The sequence below is a fragment of the Ascaphus truei genome, chromosome 16 (genome assembly GCF_040206685.1).
Source record: "Ascaphus truei isolate aAscTru1 chromosome 16, aAscTru1.hap1, whole genome shotgun sequence".
NCBI classification, from domain to species: domain Eukaryota; kingdom Metazoa; phylum Chordata; class Amphibia; order Anura; family Ascaphidae; genus Ascaphus; species Ascaphus truei.
Window position 1 is genome coordinate 43988143 of NC_134498.1, and position 20979 is coordinate 44009121.

The window sequence follows — 20979 nt, forward strand, 5'->3', positions numbered from 1 at the left end:
GCCTAAGTGAACTGCGCGGGCAACTACACGTGCTGCTGTACCTGTCTGCTCACAGGAGGCCTCCGCCTCTGGAAGCCTGTGGTGAGCTCTTTCTCCTTGTGTGCAGCGCCTCCACCAATAAGGGATCCCAGCGTTGGTGGGATAACCCCTCACAGGAACCGATGATACCCAGTAATAAGTAATACACCACACAATGTATATAACTAAGCTTTACTGTACACACATACTAACACAGATAACATACAATAACCGGTACCCACAGTATAAACCCAGTGACCCAACACGTGGTAGTTCCCCCAAAGTACTGAGGGTGCTGTGGCTGTGGCACCAATAACCCCTGGTGTCCTGTCCCTGTAGATGAAGGTGCACATTAGGTACCTGCCTGGGTACTCTAGTACCAAGGTGCTGCTTGGCGTGGTATTAGAGCGGATGGGTGAATTTGGATGTTCCCGGGGCTCGCGACATACCTAGGCTTCCACTTCCATGGAGTGGGTTTTGTTGGTATTGAGCTGCGGAATATCCAACCACACTTGAATCACGCCATCAATGGGGTCGTTTTCGCTTCCAAGACCCCAAAATTTCATTTTCTCTGCCGACTGTATTGGCAGACACTTTTGGTCATAAAAATGGCTGGTAGATGATGGTCACTTGCGACCCAGTGTCCAGCAATGCAGACGAGTAGATGCCCTCCACTAGTACTCGTACTATGGCCGCTGGTCCTACTCGATTGTAGACATCTGATTGGGGCTTCTTTTCGGGGCTAGGTGTAGGGGCACTATCCGAGGATGTGGATGGCTGTTCTGTCAACTGCACGATGAAGGCCATGGTTCCTGGGGTGGAAGTGTCTGACTTTGGACAGTTCAGTGCGAAGTGACCTTCTTTGTGGCCGTTAAAGCAACGGTTGCTTAGGGTCGCATTGAAGACAGGGTTAGGAGCCGAGCTCCTAGGCGTCGAGGGGATCTGTTTTGAAGGACCCTGTGGAGTATTATCCTCAGAATACTCCTTCGCACTAGACATCTTGGAGGGAGTCGCTTTACTCTCCCCTTTGGAAGATTCCCAAGATCTCTTTGGAGTGTGGAAATGCAATTGAACCTCCTGCTTCCTTATGGGGCCCGGCAACTCCAGGAAGCTGAGGGATTTCTCGGCCCGTGGGGCGCCTCGCATCATAAGGGCTATAGGGTGCGAGGGTAGAGATCCTTTCATAAGTTGCTTGAATCGGTACTCATTCACTACTGTTGCAGAAATGACTTTCTTGGAAAGTAATCCCCATAAGGATAGTTGTAGGCGTCGGACAAACGTGGACAGCTCTTCTCCCTCCTTCAGGAGGAGAGCATGAAACTGGGCCAAGAGTTAATCTTTATCATCAGTGTAGGCCTGGTTGAGGAGTTCTACCAACTTGTCGGCGGTGGCTTCCCCCTCTGTCTCGCGGTGCATTTGCACAAGTAGGGCCGCTGTGGGGGCCGTAGGCACTCGACTAACCGTTGCCTCTTCACGGCTTCGAAACAAGACCATTCCTTGAGCACGTGCAGGGTATGTTCCCTCCAAGTCCCAAACTCTTCTCCGACGGGAGTGGGTGATACCCTGGAGAAAGCTTTGAGCTTACGGTTGTTGTGGGACTGGAGGACTGCGCTAGACCATCCACCAGTTGCTGTAGTGTTCCCCTGCAGTTCGAGCCTATGGTCAACCGGCGACTACGGCAGTCAGATCGGCAGGTGTGGACTGACTCTGGGCTAGCTTCATTCCTTCAGGGAATATCGGACGGGTATGGGAGTTCAGCCCGCAAAAGTACCTCAGGTGTTGGTCCCGGACTGAAAGCCACCATTGATATTGGTAAGTCTGGTTATATCAACGGGGCAACCAGTGGGCAGGGCTTCCAGAAAATGCAGGGCCCGAAGGCCCTCATCTTCACTCAACTTGTTAGCGGCGATAACTATGACTACGCTCCATCGGTAGGTAGGATCCCATTTTCAGCCTATTGGGCGGGCTCCAGCTAAACCAGGAAACCGCCGTAGGGAGGAGCAAACTTGATGTGGGGGGTTTGGAGGCCGGGACGTCCCCCACAGCGACCACGTGGCAGGGAGACTCTTGGAACTCCACAGACCACTGACGGACCTATTGTTTGGAGGGTACAAACATGGTTCCCTGAATTTGGTTCTGCTATCTCGTGCACCCTAGGTCTGAATCTCAGCAGCGCCTCCAAATGTAGCCCCCTTTCCCTATGCCTAAGGGAGCTACGCGTGCTGCTGTACCTGTCTGCTCACAGGAGGCCTAAGTCTGCGCCTCTGGGGTGAGCTCTTTCTCCTTGCGTGCAGTGCCTCCACCAATGAGGGATCCCAGTGTTGGCGGGATAACCCTTAACAGAAACCGATACACAGTAATAAGTAATACACCACACAATGTATATAACTCAGCTTTACTGTACACACATACTAACACAGATAACATACAATAACCGGTACCCACAGTATAAACCCAGTGACCCAACACGTGGTGGTTACCCCAAAGTACTGAGGGTGCTGTGGTACCAATAATCCCTGATGTCCTGTCCCAGCAGTCCTACCCAAATGTGAGGTAGCGTGTAGGTGCACATTGGGTACCTGCCTGGGTACTCCAGCACCCAGGTGCTGCTTAGTGCGATGTGCTGGAGCGGGTCCCACGTAGCGGGGCCTCCAACACAAATCCCCTCTCTCCTAAGGGCCCTGATCCTCATCACAGTGTGAGCTCCAGCCGGAGGGTCTCACACATCTCTGGATCCTGTGACCAAGTCATATATTGAAGTGCATGCACACCGCTAATAGGTGCTGGAGGGGGGTACTTATCTGCCGGTGCACTGTGTCCAGGGACGTCCAGACATCCCAAAGAAGATCAGGAAAGAAATGGAAGCAGACACACGGTCTTTCTGAAGGTGCAATTTAATGTGCCACCAAAGGGTCCAACGTTTCGGCAAAAATTGCCTTTGATGGCACATTAAATTGCACCTTCAGAAAGATCGTGTGCCTGCTTCCATTTCTTTCCTGTGACGAAGTCCCAGGCCGGAGGGTGCCGCGTGGCCGTCCTGTCACCAGTGCAGAAATAGCAATAAGTAGAAGAGTCTCTATCTGGGGCCTTCCCTGCAATACTCCGCTACTGGTGTTTAAGGGCCTAACTGGGGCCTAGGGGCAAAGTCTAGGCCTAGCCCACAACGCACTGCTCCCTGTACACTACCTTCTCCTTTGGCTCCTCCATCAGGACTGACTCGCGAGCTTTCCACCCGCGGAGGATGTCCTGTTCCTCTCACTGCTCCAATCCCATTGACTGCTGCAGTCCCATGTGGGCACTACCTCCCTCTAGGGATTCTGGGATTTGTAGTCCCACGGCTGCATATGCAGAGCTTTCCTAAGATGGCTGCCGTCTCCTCCACTGCGCATGTGTGCCTCGCCGCACTGCGCATAAGCGACTACCAAAATGGGCGCCCCCACACTCCCGATCGCGCAGAGTTCCGGCCAACCACCGAGCAGCTCCCCTGCACCGGAAGCAGGGTAGGGGGACTCAGCTACATGTGTTTTTAGGACACTGGTTTAGTCTACAAACTAGATTTCTGTTTTACGTATACACCAGGTGGGAAAAATAACCCCTATTCAGTAGCATGCCCTTTAAAACCATAATCCAGTATTTACTATAACTGTCTAGTGGCTATGTGGGCATGAAGGAGGGTCTGTCATTTTCTTCACCTTTAAAGTTCTTGATGATTAATTTCTTGGACGACCCAGGCTTGCTGTTGACGAAGCTGGACCCTTACGTTTATTATAATAAAGCGCTGAATATGTGCACCTGCAGAATTTTCAGACACACTCAACCCTTGCTTACATGAATCTTACAAACTCATTTCTTTGTACTCAAGAAACAAGGAAATAAAATGACTTGCACAAGTTCAACAATAAGATGGCATTGGCACTGGCTCTGGCACTACACATCTTTTAGCATATTGTTGGGCTTTTAAGAAGCCCAGCCTGAAAATGAGCATTATAATAATGAGACTTATAACATACTTCCATTTCTCGAAAACACACTTTCTTGGAGAAATCTTTGAATTACTGTGCGCCCAGTGACACGGAATTCTAGACCAAGTGTTCTCCTTGCCGATCTTCTCCTGGTATTGGCCAAACTGGCTATTTATACGTCCAGAAAGCAGTGGCAGGTGAGATCCCTATAACTGGGGTTGTCCTCCGATTGGGGCTAGACAGGGCACTTTGCTCCGGTCCCCCCCAAAATGGGAATACCTTGCAACCAATTTACCACGTGATGACAGTGCATCGTATTTGGGGTTTCAGTCTTTTTCTCCGGTTTGTTGGAGAAACATTTCAGACATTGTTAAAAGTGCCAAGCCAATCACAACTGCAAAACTGTGAAAGTATACTTCTGTTATTATGCACTAAAACGTTGATGTTATCTTATTCTTCATTTCATGATTATAACAACACTTCAGCCCCTATTTGGCCCGCTAGTAGAATGGCAATGTTCCATTATCTTTGTGGCACTAATGTTTTTTTTTTTTAAATCAATATCGTTCTGTAATAGAAAATAACTAATACCCATTGCGTCTTCTCACTAAAACGCTTCCTTAGGTCTCAACCCATCCACCTTAGAAACCACATGAAAAGAAGATAGCATGGAAAGCCCAGTCAGCACGATGCCATCCCAACGTACATCGGAGTAACAAATACCATTCATGCAACTCTTTATTTTCTACATCTGATACAACTTATCGTTCCCCTCTTCTGTGACAACGTGTTACTGTTGACTAAGAAGTACAACACATTATGTTTGATCATATTCCATCTTTCTCTGCAACATACTTGAGGGAACAGCAAGTGCAGGTGCAAGTTGCCTTAGTGATACATAAAGATGGATTCATTGGTTAATAGTGTGTTAATTCGAGAAATCTTGAAAACACGGCCTGTTGGTAGCCCTTAAGCCTTGAGCTTAGAGAACCCAGAATTACAGCACCCCTTCTATATTCCAACATGTACGCTCTCTTTGTCCCGACTAACTCCTTGTTTGGAATGCATGATGGTTTGGAGCCGTCACAATATGTTTGCAGCATCTCTTTCTATGTAGAAATAAACATGGCCACAAAACAAAATAAGACATGCCAAAAAGCAGCAGAAGACACTCAACTCTAATTAAAAGAAACAATATGTAACACTAGCTGATATACCCGGCGTTGCCAGGGATGTAAATCTGTAATAGGTAGTATTTCTAAATAGGGTAAGAATAGGTTGAGTATTTGGTGTAAAGGTTCAATAATAATGTTGAAAAGAAACATGGAAGAAAATGTAATCCGATGTTGTTTAAAAATGGTTTATTGTAAACACACCGCAGTACAATGTGAGGTGTGTGTCCTGCTAGGGTGTGAGTCGGCGAGTGGCTGGTGAGTGTAGTGTGGCGGTCCCGCTACGGTGGGAAGGGGTGTGAGGTGGTGTGTGTTGCTGCTGAGGCGGGAGGGCGGCGGGTGGGTGAAAGGCAGGGGCGGGAGGGCGGCGGGTGGGTGAAAGGCAGGGGCGGGAGGGCGGCGGGTGGGTGAAAGGCAGGGGCGGGAGGGCGGCGGGTGGGTGAAAGGCAGGGGCGGGTGGGTGAAAGGCAGGGGCGGGAGGGCGGCGGGTGGGTGAAATGCAGGGGCGGGAGGGCGGCGGGTGGGTGAAAGGCAGGAGCGGGAGGGCGGCGGGTGAAAGGCAGGGGCGGGAGGGGGGCGGGTGGGTGAAAGGCAGGGGCGGGTGGGTGAAAGGCAGGGGCGGGAGGGGGACGGGTGGGTGAAAGGCAGGGGCGGGAGGGGGGCGGGTGGGTGAAAGGCAGGGGCGGGAGGGGGGCGGGTGGGTGAAAGGCAGGGGCGGGAGGGGGGCGGGTGGGTGAAAGGCAGGGGCGGGAGGGGGGCGGGTGGGTGAAAGGCAGGGGCGGGAGGGGGGCGGGTGGGTGAAAGGCAGGGGCGGGAGGGGGGCGGGTGGGTGAAAGGCAGGGGCGGGAGGGCGGCGGGTGGGTGAAAGGCAGGGGCGGGAGGGCGGCGGGTGGGTGAAAGGCAGGAGCGGGAGGGGAGCGGGAGGGCGGCGGGTGGGTGAAAGGCAGGGGCGGGAGGGCGGCGGGTGGGTGAAAGGCAGGAGCGGGAGGGCGGCGGGTGGGTGAAAGGCAGGGGTGGGAGGGCGGCGGGTGGGTGAAAGGCAGGGGCGGGAGGGCGGCGGGTGGGTGAAAGGCAGGGGCGGGAGGGCGGCGGGTGGGTGAAAGGCAGGGGCGGGAGGGCGGCGGGTGGGTGAAAGGCAGGGGCGGGTGGGTGAAAGGCAGGTGCGGGAGGGCGGCGGGTGGGTGAAAGGCAGGGGCGGGAGGGTGGCGGGTGGGTGAAAGGCAGGGGCGGGAGGGCGGCGGGTGGGTGAAAGGCAGGGGCGGGAGGGCGGCGGGTGGGTGAAAGGCAGGGGCGGGAGGGCGGCGGGTGGGTGAAAGGCAGGGGCGAAGGTGAAAGGCAGGGGCAAGGGGGGAGGAAGGCAGGGGCAAGGGGGGGGCAAGAGGGGGGGATGGCAGGGGCAAGGGAGGGAAGGCAGGGGCAAGGGGGGGAAGGCAGGGGCAAGGGGGGGAAGGCAGGGGCAAGGGGGGGAAGGCAGGGGCAAGGGGGGGGAAGGCAGGGGCGGCAAGGGGGTGGAAGGCAGGGGCAAGGGGGGGGAAGGCAGGGGCGGCAAGGGGGGGGAAGGCAGGGGCAAGGGGTGGAAGGCAGGGGTAAGGGGGGGAAGGCAGGGGCAAGGGGGGGAAGGCAGGGGCAAGGGGGGGAAGGCAGGGGAAAGGGGGGGGGGTTGAAGGCAGGGGCAAGGGGGGGAAGGCAGGGGCAAGGGGGGGAAGGCAGGGGCAAGGGGGGGGGAAGGCAGGGGCAAGGGGGGGGAAGGCAGGGGCAAGGGGGGGGAAGGCAGGGGCAAGGGGGAAGGCAGGGGCGGGGGGAAGGCAGGGGGTGTGTCACTGTGTGTGTGTGAGTTAGTGATTGGGTGGGTGGTTGAGTTAGTTAGTTAGTGACGTGGTGGGTGGTTGAGTTAGTTAGTGACTGGGTGGGTTATTTTGTGACTGGGTGGGTGGATTATTTAGTGACTGGGTGGGTGGGTTATTTAGTGACTGGGTGGGTGGGTTATTTAGTGACTTATTTAATGACTGGGTGGGTGGTTTATTTAGTGACTGGGTGGGTGGGTGACATCTCACCCCTACCCCCACCCCCCGCAGCCCCCATACCTCAGGCGGAGGCCTTAAGATAGCGGGCGGGCAGGCCTGCATTCCCCCCCCCCCCACACCTCATGCGGCGGCTTTGGGGGCATGAAGATAGCGGGCAGGACGCCATTCCCCCCCCCCCCCCATACCTCACGCGGCGGCTGCGGCGGCATGAAGATAGCGGGCGGGCGTAGTGGAAGCTTTGGGGAGGCAGCAGGGTGGGTGAGAGGCACGTAGTGAGGTGTCCCCCAGCGGGTGCCCCAGGGGACAGTCAGCCCTGCCGCGGCCGCCACTGCCCTGCTCCTCCCGCCGGCATGGAGTTGCGGGTGAGGGAGGGATGATGGAGGGGGGGGGGAGGGGGGAAGCCGGCGGGGAGGTGAGGTTTGGGTGATGGTGGGGGGGGGGGGGGATCCAGCGGGCCAGGTCTCGGGGTGAGGAAGAGGAGAGTGTGCCGGTGGTTGTGTGTGTGTGTGTGGCCAGCTAAGCAAGGCAGCCAATGAGAGGCGTGCGGGGGCGGGTCCGGGCCACGGACCAATCTGATTGGCCTGAGGCAGAGTGACGGGCCAAAGGACCAATCAGATTGCCCATAGGGACACCAACATACGTTTTAAAAAAAAAAATATATATATAGACACAAAATTTACATTAATATTACAAACAGCATTAAAATATCACATGCAGACCTCCAGTAAACAGTCAAATTATTATATTTAAATAATAATGTATGCAAATGTAATAATACAATGCAAAATAAAATAAGCAGAGCAAAATTATACTTAAACGATGTATGTACAGTTAATAGGTGTCTTAAATAAAAGAGCTGAACAAAATATACCAATATTATTATGTACATTTTTTTAAATACAGATAACATATGTCCTAAATTAAAAATTGTGAAGTTTAAATATCACAAGATTATTATGTTTCAATAATGTATATATAGTGTGACAAACGGCTTACTCCGGGGCTCCGTCGTTTGTCCGGGACTGTTTAGAACACGGTCTTTTAGGGTAGGTTAAATGATGAGGCGTCACGTACTGTTCCTTTAAACAGGCTATGCCTGGTTTATTCAGTCCCAGGCACTGAGACTGCCACAGTGCATACAACAGAAAACAGATCAAAACAAAAGCTGCTCACCTGAGCGATAACTTAACTTAGATATCCCTGACTCAGGGTTGGAAGTGGCTTTTCCACTTCCAACATCAAAACATGGTACTTTTGCAGTCTTACACAAATGAACAGAAAGATTGAACCTGTTTGGGGAAGAGGCTTCTCCCCTCTGTAGTTCAGCAGCCTTCCAGCCTCCTGGCTCTTGTGGGGGAGACCAGAGCAAACAGGAAATCAGTCTTTCATACCTGATTCCTAATTAGCATGACAGGAGACAGAAATCAGGCAGCAGACAAACTCTGGTCTGGATCTCTCATCCCTCAGTTCCAGCGCTTGCCAAACTGTGGGATGGAGTATATGTATTATAAGGCTGCACTCCCAGGCCAAACAGGATAGAAACTGTCTAGTATCCTGGGAGCCCTATATACGGAATTTATTACCATCCCCTGGTTTCTGTCACATATCCTCCCCCCCAGCTCAGACCTCGAGGGATGAGCGACCATGGATATTAGGGAGTGCATCCTTGACAACCCGTCAGCATTGCCATGTTTGTGCCCTGACCTGTGTTCCACAGAAAATTTAAAGGGTTGTAGGCTTAGGAACCACCTGGTCACTCTAGCATTCTTTTCCCTGTTTTGACACATCCAGGTAAGGGGTGCATGATCTGTGACCAACCGGAATTTTCTCCCCAACAGGTAGTATTTGAGCGTCTCTACAGCCCACTTTATTGCGAGACACTCTTTCTCTACTATGGAGTAATTTTTCTCCTGGGGATTTAGTTTCCTACTTAAATAAAGGATGGGGTGCTCCTCACCTTGAGACTCCTGGGAGAGTACCGCCCCCAGCCCTACCTCAGATGCGTCGGTTTGGACTACGAACTCTTTGGAGAAGTCAGGTGTGACCAACACTGGTTGGGCACAGAGAGCTTCTTTCAGGCTTCTAAAGGCCTGTTCGGTTTCGGGGGACCACTTTACCATTAGCGGTCCTCTTGCTTTTGTGAGGTCAGTTAGTGGGGTTGCCTTAGTTGCAAAATTGGGAATAAACCTTCTATAGTACCCAATTAAGCCCAAAAAGGTCCTTACTTGTTTTTTTGTAACTGGCCTTGGCCAATTTTGTATCGCCTCCACTTTGAGTGTTTGGGGTTTGAGTAAACCTCTGCCAATAGAATATCCCAGATACTTGGCCTCCTCCAGACCAATAGTGCATTTAGAGGGGTTAGCAGTTAGTCCAGCAGACCGGACTGCGTCAAGCACAGCTTGGACCTTTGGAAGGTGGGATTGCCAATCTTCACTATGGATTACCACATCATCCAGGTAGGCGGCAGCATACCGAGCATGTGGTTTTAAAATTTTATCCATCATTCTTTGGAATGTGGCGGGAGCTCCATGTAAGCCAAAAGGCAACACCTTATACTGAAAGAGGCCATCTGGGGTTGAGAAGGCTGTCTTTTCTTTTGCCCTTTCTGTGAGGGGAACCTGCCAGTACCCTTTTGTTAGGTCTAGGGTTGTGAGATATCGGGCTTTGCCCAGTCTCTCTACAAGTTCATCTACCCTGGGCATAGGATAAGTATCAAATTTTGACACCGCGTTTAGTTTCCGGTAGTCATTACAAAACCTTGTTGTACCATCTGGCTTTGGGACTAAGACTATAGGGCTGTTCCACCCACTTTGGGATTCCTCAATTACACCTAGTTTTAGCATTTTTTTAACCTCTAAACTTATAGCCTTTCTTTTGGCCTCTGGGATTCGGTACGGTTTAAGGTTAACTCGGACCCCCGGTTCAGAGACTAAGTCATGTTCAATTACGCTAGTTCGACCTGGCCGTATAGAGAAGATTTCTTTGTTTCTTTTCACTAAATTCTGAACCTCTCGTTTCTGATGAACAGACAGTGTTTCAGCTATGCTAACCTCTGGGTCAGTTTCTTGATTCTCTGACGGACCTGGGGGTACTAGGGTTAACAAGACTTCTCTATCTTTCCAGGGCTTGAGTAGGTTTATATGGTAAATTTGCTCAGGTTTCCTCCTACCTGGCTGTCTTACCTTATAATTTACTTCTCCCACTCTTTCCAAGACCTCATATGGCCCATGCCATTTAGCAAGGAATTTACTCTCCACGGTGGGAACCAGAACTAGTACCCTATCACCTGGAGAAAAAATTCTGACCCTAGCACCCTTATTATATGTATTCCTCTGTGCTTCTTGAGCTTTCTCCATGTGTTCCCTCACTATGGGTAGAACTGCAGCAATGCGGTCCTGCATCTGGGCAACATGCTCTATTACACTTCTGTAAGGGGTAACGTCGTGTTCCCAAGTCTCTTTGGCTATATCCAGTAAGCCCCTTGGGTGTCGGCCATACAATAGTTCAAACGGGGAGAAGCCTGTGGATGATTGGGGAACTTCCCTAATGGCAAATAACAGGTACGGTAACAAACAATCCCAGTTTTTCCCATCTTTATCAACCGCCCGCCGTAACATGCTCTTTAAGGTTTTATTGAACCTTTCCACTAAACCATCTGTTTGTGGATGATAGACTGAGGTTCTGAGATGCTTGATTTTTAGGAGTTTACATAGCTCTTTCGTTACTTGGGACATAAATGGTGTTCCCTGGTCAGATAGAATCTCTTTAGGAATCCCGACCCGGGAAAACAGAACTACTAACTCTTTTGCTATGTTTTTAGCTGAGGTGCTACGTAGGGGAACTGCCTCCGGATATCGGGTGGCATAATCTAATATTACCAATATATGCTGATGTCCCCTAGCAGACTTTATTAGGGGTCCTACTAGATCCATAGCAATCCGGTCAAATGGTACCTCTATTATGGGAAGGGGTACCAATGGGCTGCGGTACGCCTTGAACGGGGCGGTGATCTGACATTCTGGGCATGAGGAACAATAATTCGTAATTTCTGCCAGAACCCCAGGCCAATAGAAGCTTCGGAGAACCTTTTCTTTTGTCTTTTCCACCCCTAGGTGTCCCCCCAATGGATGACTATGTGCGAGGTGTAATACTACGTTACGGAATGTCCGTGGTACCAACAATTGTTTAGTTGTAACTGATTTCCTTTTATCAACCCGATATACTAGGTCGTTCTCTACCTCGAAGTAGGGGTAAGCAAGTGACCTATCTGGTTGGCCAGGAGTACTATTCTGGTCCCGTATATTTCCCCTTGCTACCGCTAATGTGGGGTCCTCCCACTGGGCCTTCTTAAAACTCCCAGGACTGACCTCTAGGTCAGCGAGGGTCTTATCCGGTTCTGGGGTGGTAAGTGTCTGCTCAACATCTTGATTTGGGGTATTCCCTACCAAAGTAGTGATGGGGAAGGGAATTTTACAGCACTCCTCCTTTTCCCCCTTCTTATTTGGGCCCTCGTCAACCTCCATTTCTGAAAAAGGGAAAGGATTTGTTTCTTCTAATACTTCGTTATGGTCCGCTATTGAACTCTGGGCGCTATTCTGAGCGGGGGACCACATTTTTAGAAAATGGGGAAAGTCGGTCCCTATTAACACATCATGTGCCAGTTTGGGTACAATACCCACCTTGAAATCTAAAGAACCAAACTCTGTTTCAAAAAAAACATCAACAGTGGAATATTCATGATTATCCCCATGTATACAACAAATTGCCACTCTTTGTGAACTGTTTCCCTGTTTCTTCTTAATGGGCAAGAGGTATTCGGACACTAGTGTGACCATGCTCCCAGAGTCAAGAAGTGCCCGAACCCTCTTACCATTAACCTTTACAAATGCCCACAGATGGTTATTCAAGGGGTCCTCTGGGCTAGGGCCCATACATTGGGACAACAGCGAATAAGGTTCCACGCTGTTGCATTGCATGGGCTCCTCATTTAGTGGGCAGATTTTTGCTGTGTGGCCCCTCTCATGACAATTTACACATTTAGGTACATAGTCTGTGTCCCACTTAGAGCCTTTTCCCGGCTCCCCATGTTGGCTATTGCCCTTAGTGTGCGAACCACTGTTGCTGGTGCTGCGTGAAGGTGGTCGCCGCTCTTCAGCGCCCCTTAACCCCGGTACCCTTTTACCGTCTCTGGAAGAGTCCTGGAACCTCGGGTAGTGGGGTTGCTCCACGACTGTGGGTTGCGGGTGCTCTTCTGCTGCATTGTACCTTTCTACGAGGGCCACAAGCTCATCCGCATTGTGGGGGTCACTCCGACTGACCCAACGGCGTAAGGCAGAGGGAAGTTTCCTCAAGAACTGGTCCATGACCAACCGTTCCACGATGTGGCTGGCTGAGTTGATCTCGGGTTGTAGCCACTTCCGGGCGAGGTGGATGAGGTCATACATCTGGCTTCGGGTGGCTTTATCCATCGTGAAGGACCATGCGTGAAACCTTTGGGCGCGAACAGCCGTGGTTACGCCGAGGCGGGCGAGGATCTCGAACTTCAATTTTGCATAGACGTTAGCTTCGGCTGGCTCTAGATCAAAGTAAGCCTTCTGGGGTTCGCCGCTTAGGAAGGGTGCGATTAGACCAGCCCACTCAGCTTCTGGCCATCCCTCTCTCTGTGCCGTGCGTTCAAACGTGAGAAGATAGGCTTCCACATCATCCGAGGGTCCCATCTTCTGAAGGTAGTGGCTTGCCCTGGTCATTTTCGGAACTGGGGCTGCCGCTGCCAGTGGAAGGTTACTGATAGTCCCCCTCAGGATCTCGAGTTCCTGCTGTAAGCCCTGAGCGAACCGCTGTTGCTCCTCTCTCAGCAAGCGGTTTGTCTCTTGCTGGTTTGCATTCGCGTTTTGCAGGGCTTCATTCGTCTGTTGCTGGTTTGCATTCGCCTGTTGCTGGTTGGCATTCGCCTGTTGCTGGTTGGCATTAATCTCTTGCTGGGCTATTAGCAGCTGTTGATGGGCTGCATTCGTCTGCTGCTGGTTTGCATTAGTTTCTTGCTGGGCTATTAACAGCTGTTGCTGGGTTTCATTCGCGTCTTTCTGGGCAGCGACATTGCGTACCAGCGCACCCACCACGTCTTCCATCTTGTTTGCAGAGGATGAAAAAACTTTTTTTTTTTTTTTCAAAGTTCTTCAACCCGCAGACCCCCTAGTGCTCTGCCCGCATTCTCCACCATATGTGACAAACGGCTTACTCCGGGGCTCCGTCGTTTGTCCGGGACTGTTTAGAACACGGTCTTTTAGGGTAGGTTAAATGATGAGGCGTCACGTACTGTTCCTTTAAACAGGCTATGCCTGGTTTATTCAGTCCCAGGCACTGAGACTGCCACAGTGCATACAACAGAAAACAGATCAAAACAAAAGCTGCTCACCTGAGCGATAACTTAACTTAGATATCCCTGACTCAGGGTTGGAAGTGGCTTTTCCACTTCCAACATCAAAACATGGTACTTTTGCAGTCTTACACAAATGAACAGAAAGATTGAACCTGTTTGGGGAAGAGGCTTCTCCCCTCTGTAGTTCAGCAGCCTTCCAGCCTCCTGGCTCTTGTGGGGGAGACCAGAGCAAACAGGAAATCAGTCTTTCATACCTGATTCCTAATTAGCATGACAGGAGACAGAAATCAGGCAGCAGACAAACTCTGGTCTGGATCTCTCATCCCTCAGTTCCAGCGCTTGCCAAACTGTGGGATGGAGTATATGTATTATAAGGCTGCACTCCCAGGCCAAACAGGATAGAAACTGTCTAGTATCCTGGGAGCCCTATATACGGAATTTATTACCATCCCCTGGTTTCTGTCACAATAGTTAAGGGGGCAAGGATAATTGATGGAATACAGAGCCTCTCATTATCAATTGACAACCCTGCCTTCACGTAGCGCCCCTCGTTTCTAACAAAATGGGCTCTACCGACCCTTGGGCCTAGCGTCCCCTTGGGTATATCCAGCTAAACAACTTCCATGGATCTTTTTAAAGTAAAGTTTTCAGTGGAAGTCGCCTATACCCATCCATGGGTGAAGAGGCGGAAAGTAAAGTAAGTATATATAGTTAATACAGGTTCTGGATGGATAAAAAATATGAATATATTAAAATAAAACAGGCAAGATTATTATATTAATGGTATAACACAGTAAGGCAAGATTATTATATTAATATTATAACACAGTAAGGCAAGATTATTATATTAATAGTATAACCCAGTAAGGCAAGATTATTATTTTAATAGTATAACCTAGTAAGGCAGGATTATTATATTAAAACAATGTAGCTGCAGCTATAAATATGAAATAAAAAATAAATAAAACAGAGCACAAGGTGTGCTATTGAAATGATAACCATGCATCCAAATAATAAATATAAACGTTATGATTAATAATGATATCATGTGGCATGCTCTCCCCCCAGAGCTGTCACATTTCCGTCTCCACAGCAACACTTCCGCTTCCGGCTCCCGGGTGGTGCGTCATTTCCGCCGGGTTTGGGGGGAGCAGGCTGTGCGTCTGTGAGTGTGAGCTCCGATGAGAACCGTGACCCGGATATAAACCCTCCCCCCCCTAACCCCGGGGCCCAGCACCAAGACAGCAGCATGTTCAAGAAGTGAGTGCTGCGCTGTGTGACCGGGGGGCACTGGTAATGTAACCCCCCCTGCCACCGGGGGGCACTGGTAATGTAACCCCCCCCCCTGCCACCGGGGGGCACTGGTAATGTAACCCCCCCCTGCCACCGGGGGGCACTGGTAATGTAACCCTCTGCCACCGGGGGAGGGGGGCATTACTGTGCGGCGTGCATGGGGTTAAACGTGGGCTGGGGCTCAAAAGGGCTTCGGCCATTGGTAGACTATGTTTTCATCTTTATTTTATTTATTTGCCAGAAGCCCTAAGCAAAGATATAAGAATTTGTAAATTGTAATCTGTTTTTAATAGAGATTTGTGGTGGAAAAATAATTAGTGTGTAATAGAAATATATATATATATATTTACCCTTATTTAGGTGGCGATTATTTTCTCGCAGGTTGGGATTTATAGAGTGCTGATTAGGGTAAAACTGGCATGTTGAGGGTAAGGGTTAGGCTGGGATATGGGTTAGGCTGGTAGGGTTAGGGCTTGGCTGAACAAGTCTTTTAATTAACCCGCTGCCGTTTATTAGGCTGATCAAGTCTCTCTTATTTATCTGACTCGTGGCGCTTTACAATTTTACAATACAGCATAGGGGAAATACAGTGCAAACAGTGGGGGCTAAAAGCAGCAAGTAAATGACATAAGGCAAAGGTAGGCCCTGCCCCAAATAGCTTACAATCTTAATTGCAATTTGAGCTCTGTCCGCAATTATTATATTAATCATTGTATGGAGCGTCTTGTTGATATTTAAAAATAAATTTAAAAAAAGTGCTTGCCAAAAAAAAGCCTTGCTCTAAATTCTTGTATTTGCAGTGGCTTCATTACAAGGGTTAGCTGAGCAACACTGTGTGTGTAGAGCAGGGGTTCTCAACTCCAGTCTTCAAGGTCCGTTTTTCAGGATATCCCTGTTTCAGCACAGGTGGCTGTCAACTGAGACACTGAGCCACCTGTGTTGAAGCAGGGATATCCTTAACCTGGCCTGTTGGGGGGTCTTGATGACTGGAGGTGAAGACCCCTGGTTTATAGGGTCTTTATACTTTGCCTGAGTCGGGTGATCATTCAGACTTTAGACAGCCGCCTACAGTAAAGAAATGTATGAAATAAATGCATTTAATGTGTGCATTTAGTGCTCACAATGTCAAGGGGACAACTATACTGTGCTATTTATATAATTTCCCAGGCAAAATGAATACCGTTCTTGGTACTCCATATCCAGCAGAGGAAGCTGGAACAGCCAGATGTCATGCACACGCCGGCTTTACTAACATTATTTCTGATGCTGTGCAGAATAAATGGCTGTAATGTGGCTTGAAACAATTCTATAACTTATATTTTTTTTTTTCAGATTTGATGAGAAGGAAAATGTGTCCAACTGCATTCAGTTAAAAACATCTGTGATAAAAGGCATCAAAAACCAGCTGCTCGATCAGTTTCCTGGGATAGAACAATGGCTCAACCAAATAATGCCAAAAAAGGACCCTGTGAAGATTGTCAGATGGTAAGTCATTCTGGATGCAGTGTCTGTAGGCATCAGTGTTTGTATCGCCAACAGTGTACACAGCACAGGTGCAGCCTGAAGTCAAGTGCATGTGGAGGCAGCTGTGTAGACTAAATGAGATTCTACTTTTTAAGAGGTATTTTTGCAGCTGGGCTTTAAAAATGGAGATTGCAGGCGCTTGACGAATAAGGGAGAGATGAGCGGGAGAAGTTTGACAGGAGAGGGCTGTTTAGGTCAAAAGTGCAAAGATGAGACCTCCTTGGGTCGAGCATAAGAGGTGAGTAAGGGGTATAACGAGAGTGCAGAGCCTTAAAGGAAAGGAGGCGAGAGGAACTTTGAGCGTTAATTAGTTTTTAAATAATATATTTTCCGGCAAGAAATACTCGCTGAGAAATTCGCGCTTCACCAAACCGTGAGTTCAGTCTTCCTGAGCACAGATTGCTGTCGGAAACTATTTTCATGGTTTAGGTAAGGGGTGCGCAAACTTCCACGGCTGCGCTCCCCATGCCTGCTCTGCCCCTGGGTCGTGCCCCCCTCCTTACCTTGAATGCGGCATCAAAATGACGCCGAGGGGTCACGTCATATGACCCGCGGTGTCATGAGACGTCGCGTTGCCATGGTGACGGGCGTCATGTTATGAGCCAGCGGCGTAATTTAATGCCCGTCGCCATGGAAATGCATGAACCAAAGCCTGGTGAGTGAATTTACAGAGGCCTCGCGCTGAATAGCGCAGTGCTTCTGTAACCGACGCGCCCCCCCACCGCCCCCTAACATTTGTCGCGCATCCCTGGTTTAGGTCACATTGTCTGTGGATTTCTACGTAAGTGGCTAGAAGGGGGTTTCTTGACATTCTAGAAGCCAGGGATTGTTGTGTTTTACAGCTGTTCTTTTTAGTAATAATCCTTCATTGCTCATAGTCTGAATACACGCGTATCGAGGCAAAAGTGATGCAATTCTGGAAATAATTAGAAGAAAAAATCCTACTGATTTTTTTTTTAAATGGGATTTTTTATTTGGTACCCCAGCCTTTGCCTTCATACCCCAATAGTTTCTTTTGGGTATATATTGCTTGATGATAATCTTTTGATTTGATAAAAGGCGCCAGGAAGGGCCCTTTTTTATATCTTGCAACTGCAGGCGCCTCCTCTGCGGGTTCCTCTCGCTTGGATTGTGTTGTCTGCAATGGACAGATCACAGAGTTGAACTAAACAGTGTCTCCTTTTAGGTTGGCTGTTGGAGTAGTTAGCTCTCCACCTCTCCTGTAAGAAGTCCTCTTGTAGGGAAATAATGCCACGTTATCTTCGGTTTTATAACCATGTTCCCGTGTCACAATGCTTAATGCTGCCTGGCTGTATTTACATTCTCTTGTTTTTCACACTCCTACTGTAAAGATGGATGCCTTATAGAAATTGAATGTTTAACTTAAAGGAGCATTGCCATAAAAACATAATAAATGTATATTTCCCTGTTTTGAAGCAGGGTTTGTCCACAGCTAAACCGCGTTAATTTCAACTCCGGGGACCCCTTACTCCCCAAGATACTTGCATCAGAAGGTGATGCCAGTGTCGCTCTGCTGTTTTTAAAGGTCCCGCATCACATGGGCCAATAGGAAGCCACAAGGGATGACATCACGGCTTCCTATTGGCCCACTGGCCTTTTTAAATTGACCTTTTCTGTGTCCAGCCTGAGCTGCTACCAGCCTCACCTTCCGATGTAAGTATCTCGGGAAGCAGGTGTTCCCTGGAGCGGAAATCATAGCATTTCAGCTCTGGAGACCCCGCTGCTTCAAAATCTAGTGTAGAATAAAACTTTAAAGTCTTGCTATACTATAGCAATGTATTATGGGTAAAAGCATGTTGGTATGAAGAAGGTAATGCCACTTGAAACATTTTACGGCTAAACACTATTAGAAGCCGTTACTTTGGACTTGAACTGCAAACTATTTGATGTTAGCTTGACCGTTACCGTTTTTCATTCCCTTACTCTGCATTTATATTTGCTTCGATATTTTACAGCCACGAGCACATTGAAATTTTAACGGTAAATGGAGAGCTGCTGTTCTTCAGGCAAAGAGAGGGGCCCTTCTATCCCACACTGAGACTGCTTCACAAATGTACGTTTACCAATGCCATTTTTTTTATTGTTTATCGTCAACATGTTAAAAATAAATCACCCCACTTGCTGCTTGGCCTGCATTATTAATAAAGCAGCCTATACTCCACGGTCGCTCCTGTCCTCAAGGGCCACCAACAGGTCAGGTTTTCAGGATATTCCTGGGTCAGCACAGGTGGCTGTCTTCGACTTTGAGCGACCTGTGCTGAAGCAGGAATATCCTGAAAACCTGACCTGTTAGTGGCAGTTGAGGACTGGAGTTGGCCACTCCTGCTATAATCTTTTGTTCTCATTTGTGCAGCAGCATTGTTATGTATTTTCTGCACATAAATGTAAGCGCTGAGCACACCATCATCTGGAGGCGAGAGGGGGCGACGTATTCACTGAAATTAGTCGCCATTGCTCTATAAATGCTATTTACGGTCCATTGTAGAAAATGGCTATGATATGAATATTCCTGCCTTCCACTTATTGGTTGAAACCAGGCATGCACAGTTTATCAGAGAGGTTGTGGGACTCATTTCATACTTAATTCTGTGTATAAAGAAGTTGTTTATCTCGAGTCACGTTCTGATTTTTGTTTTCCAGTTCCATTTATTCTGCCACATCAGCAGGTTGATAAAGGCGCCATTAAGTTTGTCCTCAGTGGAGCAAATATTATGTGTCCCGGTTTGACCTCTCCCGGAGCGAAACTGTACCCAGCGGGGGCCGATACCGTAGTTGTATCCTTTCTTTGAATTGCTAGTCTACAATCATTTTGACAACTTCTGTTTGAGGAACAGCTGGGGTGTAAATAATATCGTTTTCAATGCATGGTTTTTCTTTTCTCCAAATGTTATTGAATTTTTCAGGGACGGGAATAAATAAAAAATGGGGAATGGGTACAGGAGAGGGAACAATGTCATATTCCCGCATTTTATAAATCGTGTCACTTGGGGACCATTGGTGGTATTAAGGTAGTCACGCATTGTAACTAGTAGTGCCATGAGGTCATTACCATGAGTAAACGCTATTCTATCCTTCATGCTAGGGCCGTGCGCGGTTTTGACACATGGATTTGCAAAACATACACCTATAAAGTGACGCTTCGCCTCCACAGAAGGTTGGGGCAGGTTTAGATTCGTGTTTTTTATTTTCCCTACAAAGTGTAACATTGTACAAGGTTGTGGTTTCTTTTTCCTAATCTGCAATAACTAGGCCATAATGGCGGAAGGAAAGCAGCACGCACTGTGTGTGGGAGTAATGAAGATGTCTGCGCATGACATGTGAGTCTCAAAGCAAGAGCTATTATATTGAGAACTTAAACAACATACATGCCACTTGGTACATAGGAATGGTAACCCTGTAGTTAGCGTATATAGAGTTGAGGCCAACTGTAACCGCAATCCACCCTAACAATATTTGTACCTTTTTATTACAGGATTAGAACCAGGGGGTCCTTGGCAGTGGTGTTTGGCTCAGGGACCCCAGGTTCCCATCCAGTAAATAAAAGGCGGACTAAAACACAAGGGGTAACTGCTCCTTTTAAATATACCCCAAAGTGGCCGGGTTCACTGCGATGTGGCCGAACCATTTTTGGTCGATCGCTGTGAAATTGTCCCCTTCAGAGTAATGTACTCAACCCCTTGTAGGGGTGGCCAACTCCAGTCCTCAAAGGCTGCCAACAGGTTGGGTTTTCAGGATATCCCTTCAGCACAGGTGGGTAAATCTGTCCCAGATTCAACAAAGGTGGTGCAGTCTTCGACTGAGCCACCTGTGCTGAAGCAGGGATATCTTAAACCTAACATGTTGGTGGCCCATGAGGAGTAGAGCTGGCCACCTCGGCCTTAGTGTTGCAGAACAAAGGCTTTCTGCTTTACTTTATGTACAGTAAAGCAGAGCATGTGTACGTACACCTATGGGCTTACTTCTGGTTCACTGTCCTCATGAGCTGAGAAATCCAAATACAGCATGTCTGTAAACACCGGCAGGGGCCACATAGTGTGACACGACAGCTGTGCTATGTACATTCGTTCTTTTTTAAGGTTGCTATGGCCTCTGTACCATAACTATGTCCCTAAGAAAATGCTAATCCAACTGTAAACTGTGTCTTCCTTCTCTTCCAGTGAAAAGGTCAACAAAGGAATCGGGATTGAAAATATTCATTATTTAAATGATGGTTTATGGCATATGAAGACATACAAGTGACGAAGCACTGTAACTTCTCCGGGGAGCATTCTGATTCCATGTGGACTGCTTGAGAATACCATGTTTTTATCTGTGCGGTTGACTGTAAAACTCATCCTGTTCTGTAGCTCTGCTGAATAAATCAAGTGAATGATACAATAAGAATGTTCATTTTCTTTCTTTTAGCAGTGCGCACAGGCAGTAGTCCTCCTTTAGTGTGTTTTTAGTTTTAAACTTGCCAGAGCTCGTCTGGAGATCCCTTTGTTCCAAAGATGTGAGTGCGCCTATTATTGACAAACTTTAAATATGGCTGCCAGGACTAAAAGCATGGCCCCAGGGACCCAAATATACTGCTACATAGAAAGTTG

The 20979-nt window shown here is 48.8% G+C and overlaps 1 protein-coding gene across 1 annotated transcript; it reads left to right on the forward strand.

Moving 5' to 3' along the window:
- The first annotated feature begins 14675 nt into the window (after positions 1-14675).
- MCTS1 (MCTS1 re-initiation and release factor) lies at positions 14676-20776 on the forward strand. Its single transcript, XM_075573402.1, has 6 exons — positions 14676-14815; positions 16181-16333; positions 18349-18446; positions 19034-19167; positions 19643-19710; positions 20551-20776. The coding sequence occupies exons 1-6, from the start codon at positions 14805-14807 to the stop codon at positions 20630-20632; spliced, it is 546 nt and encodes a 181-aa protein (XP_075429517.1). The 5' UTR covers positions 14676-14804; the 3' UTR covers positions 20633-20776.
- The last annotated feature ends 203 nt before the right edge of the window (positions 20777-20979 follow it).

Excerpts from the sequence above, each read along its gene's own strand:
- MCTS1 (XM_075573402.1), top strand. Across the intron at positions 18,447-19,033 it reads ACTGAGACTGCTTCACAAAT|TTCCATTTATTCTGCCACAT; the intron begins GTACGTTTACCA and ends TTTGTTTTCCAG. Across the intron at positions 19,168-19,642 it reads CGGGGGCCGATACCGTAGTT|GCCATAATGGCGGAAGGAAA; the intron begins GTATCCTTTCTT and ends TGCAATAACTAG.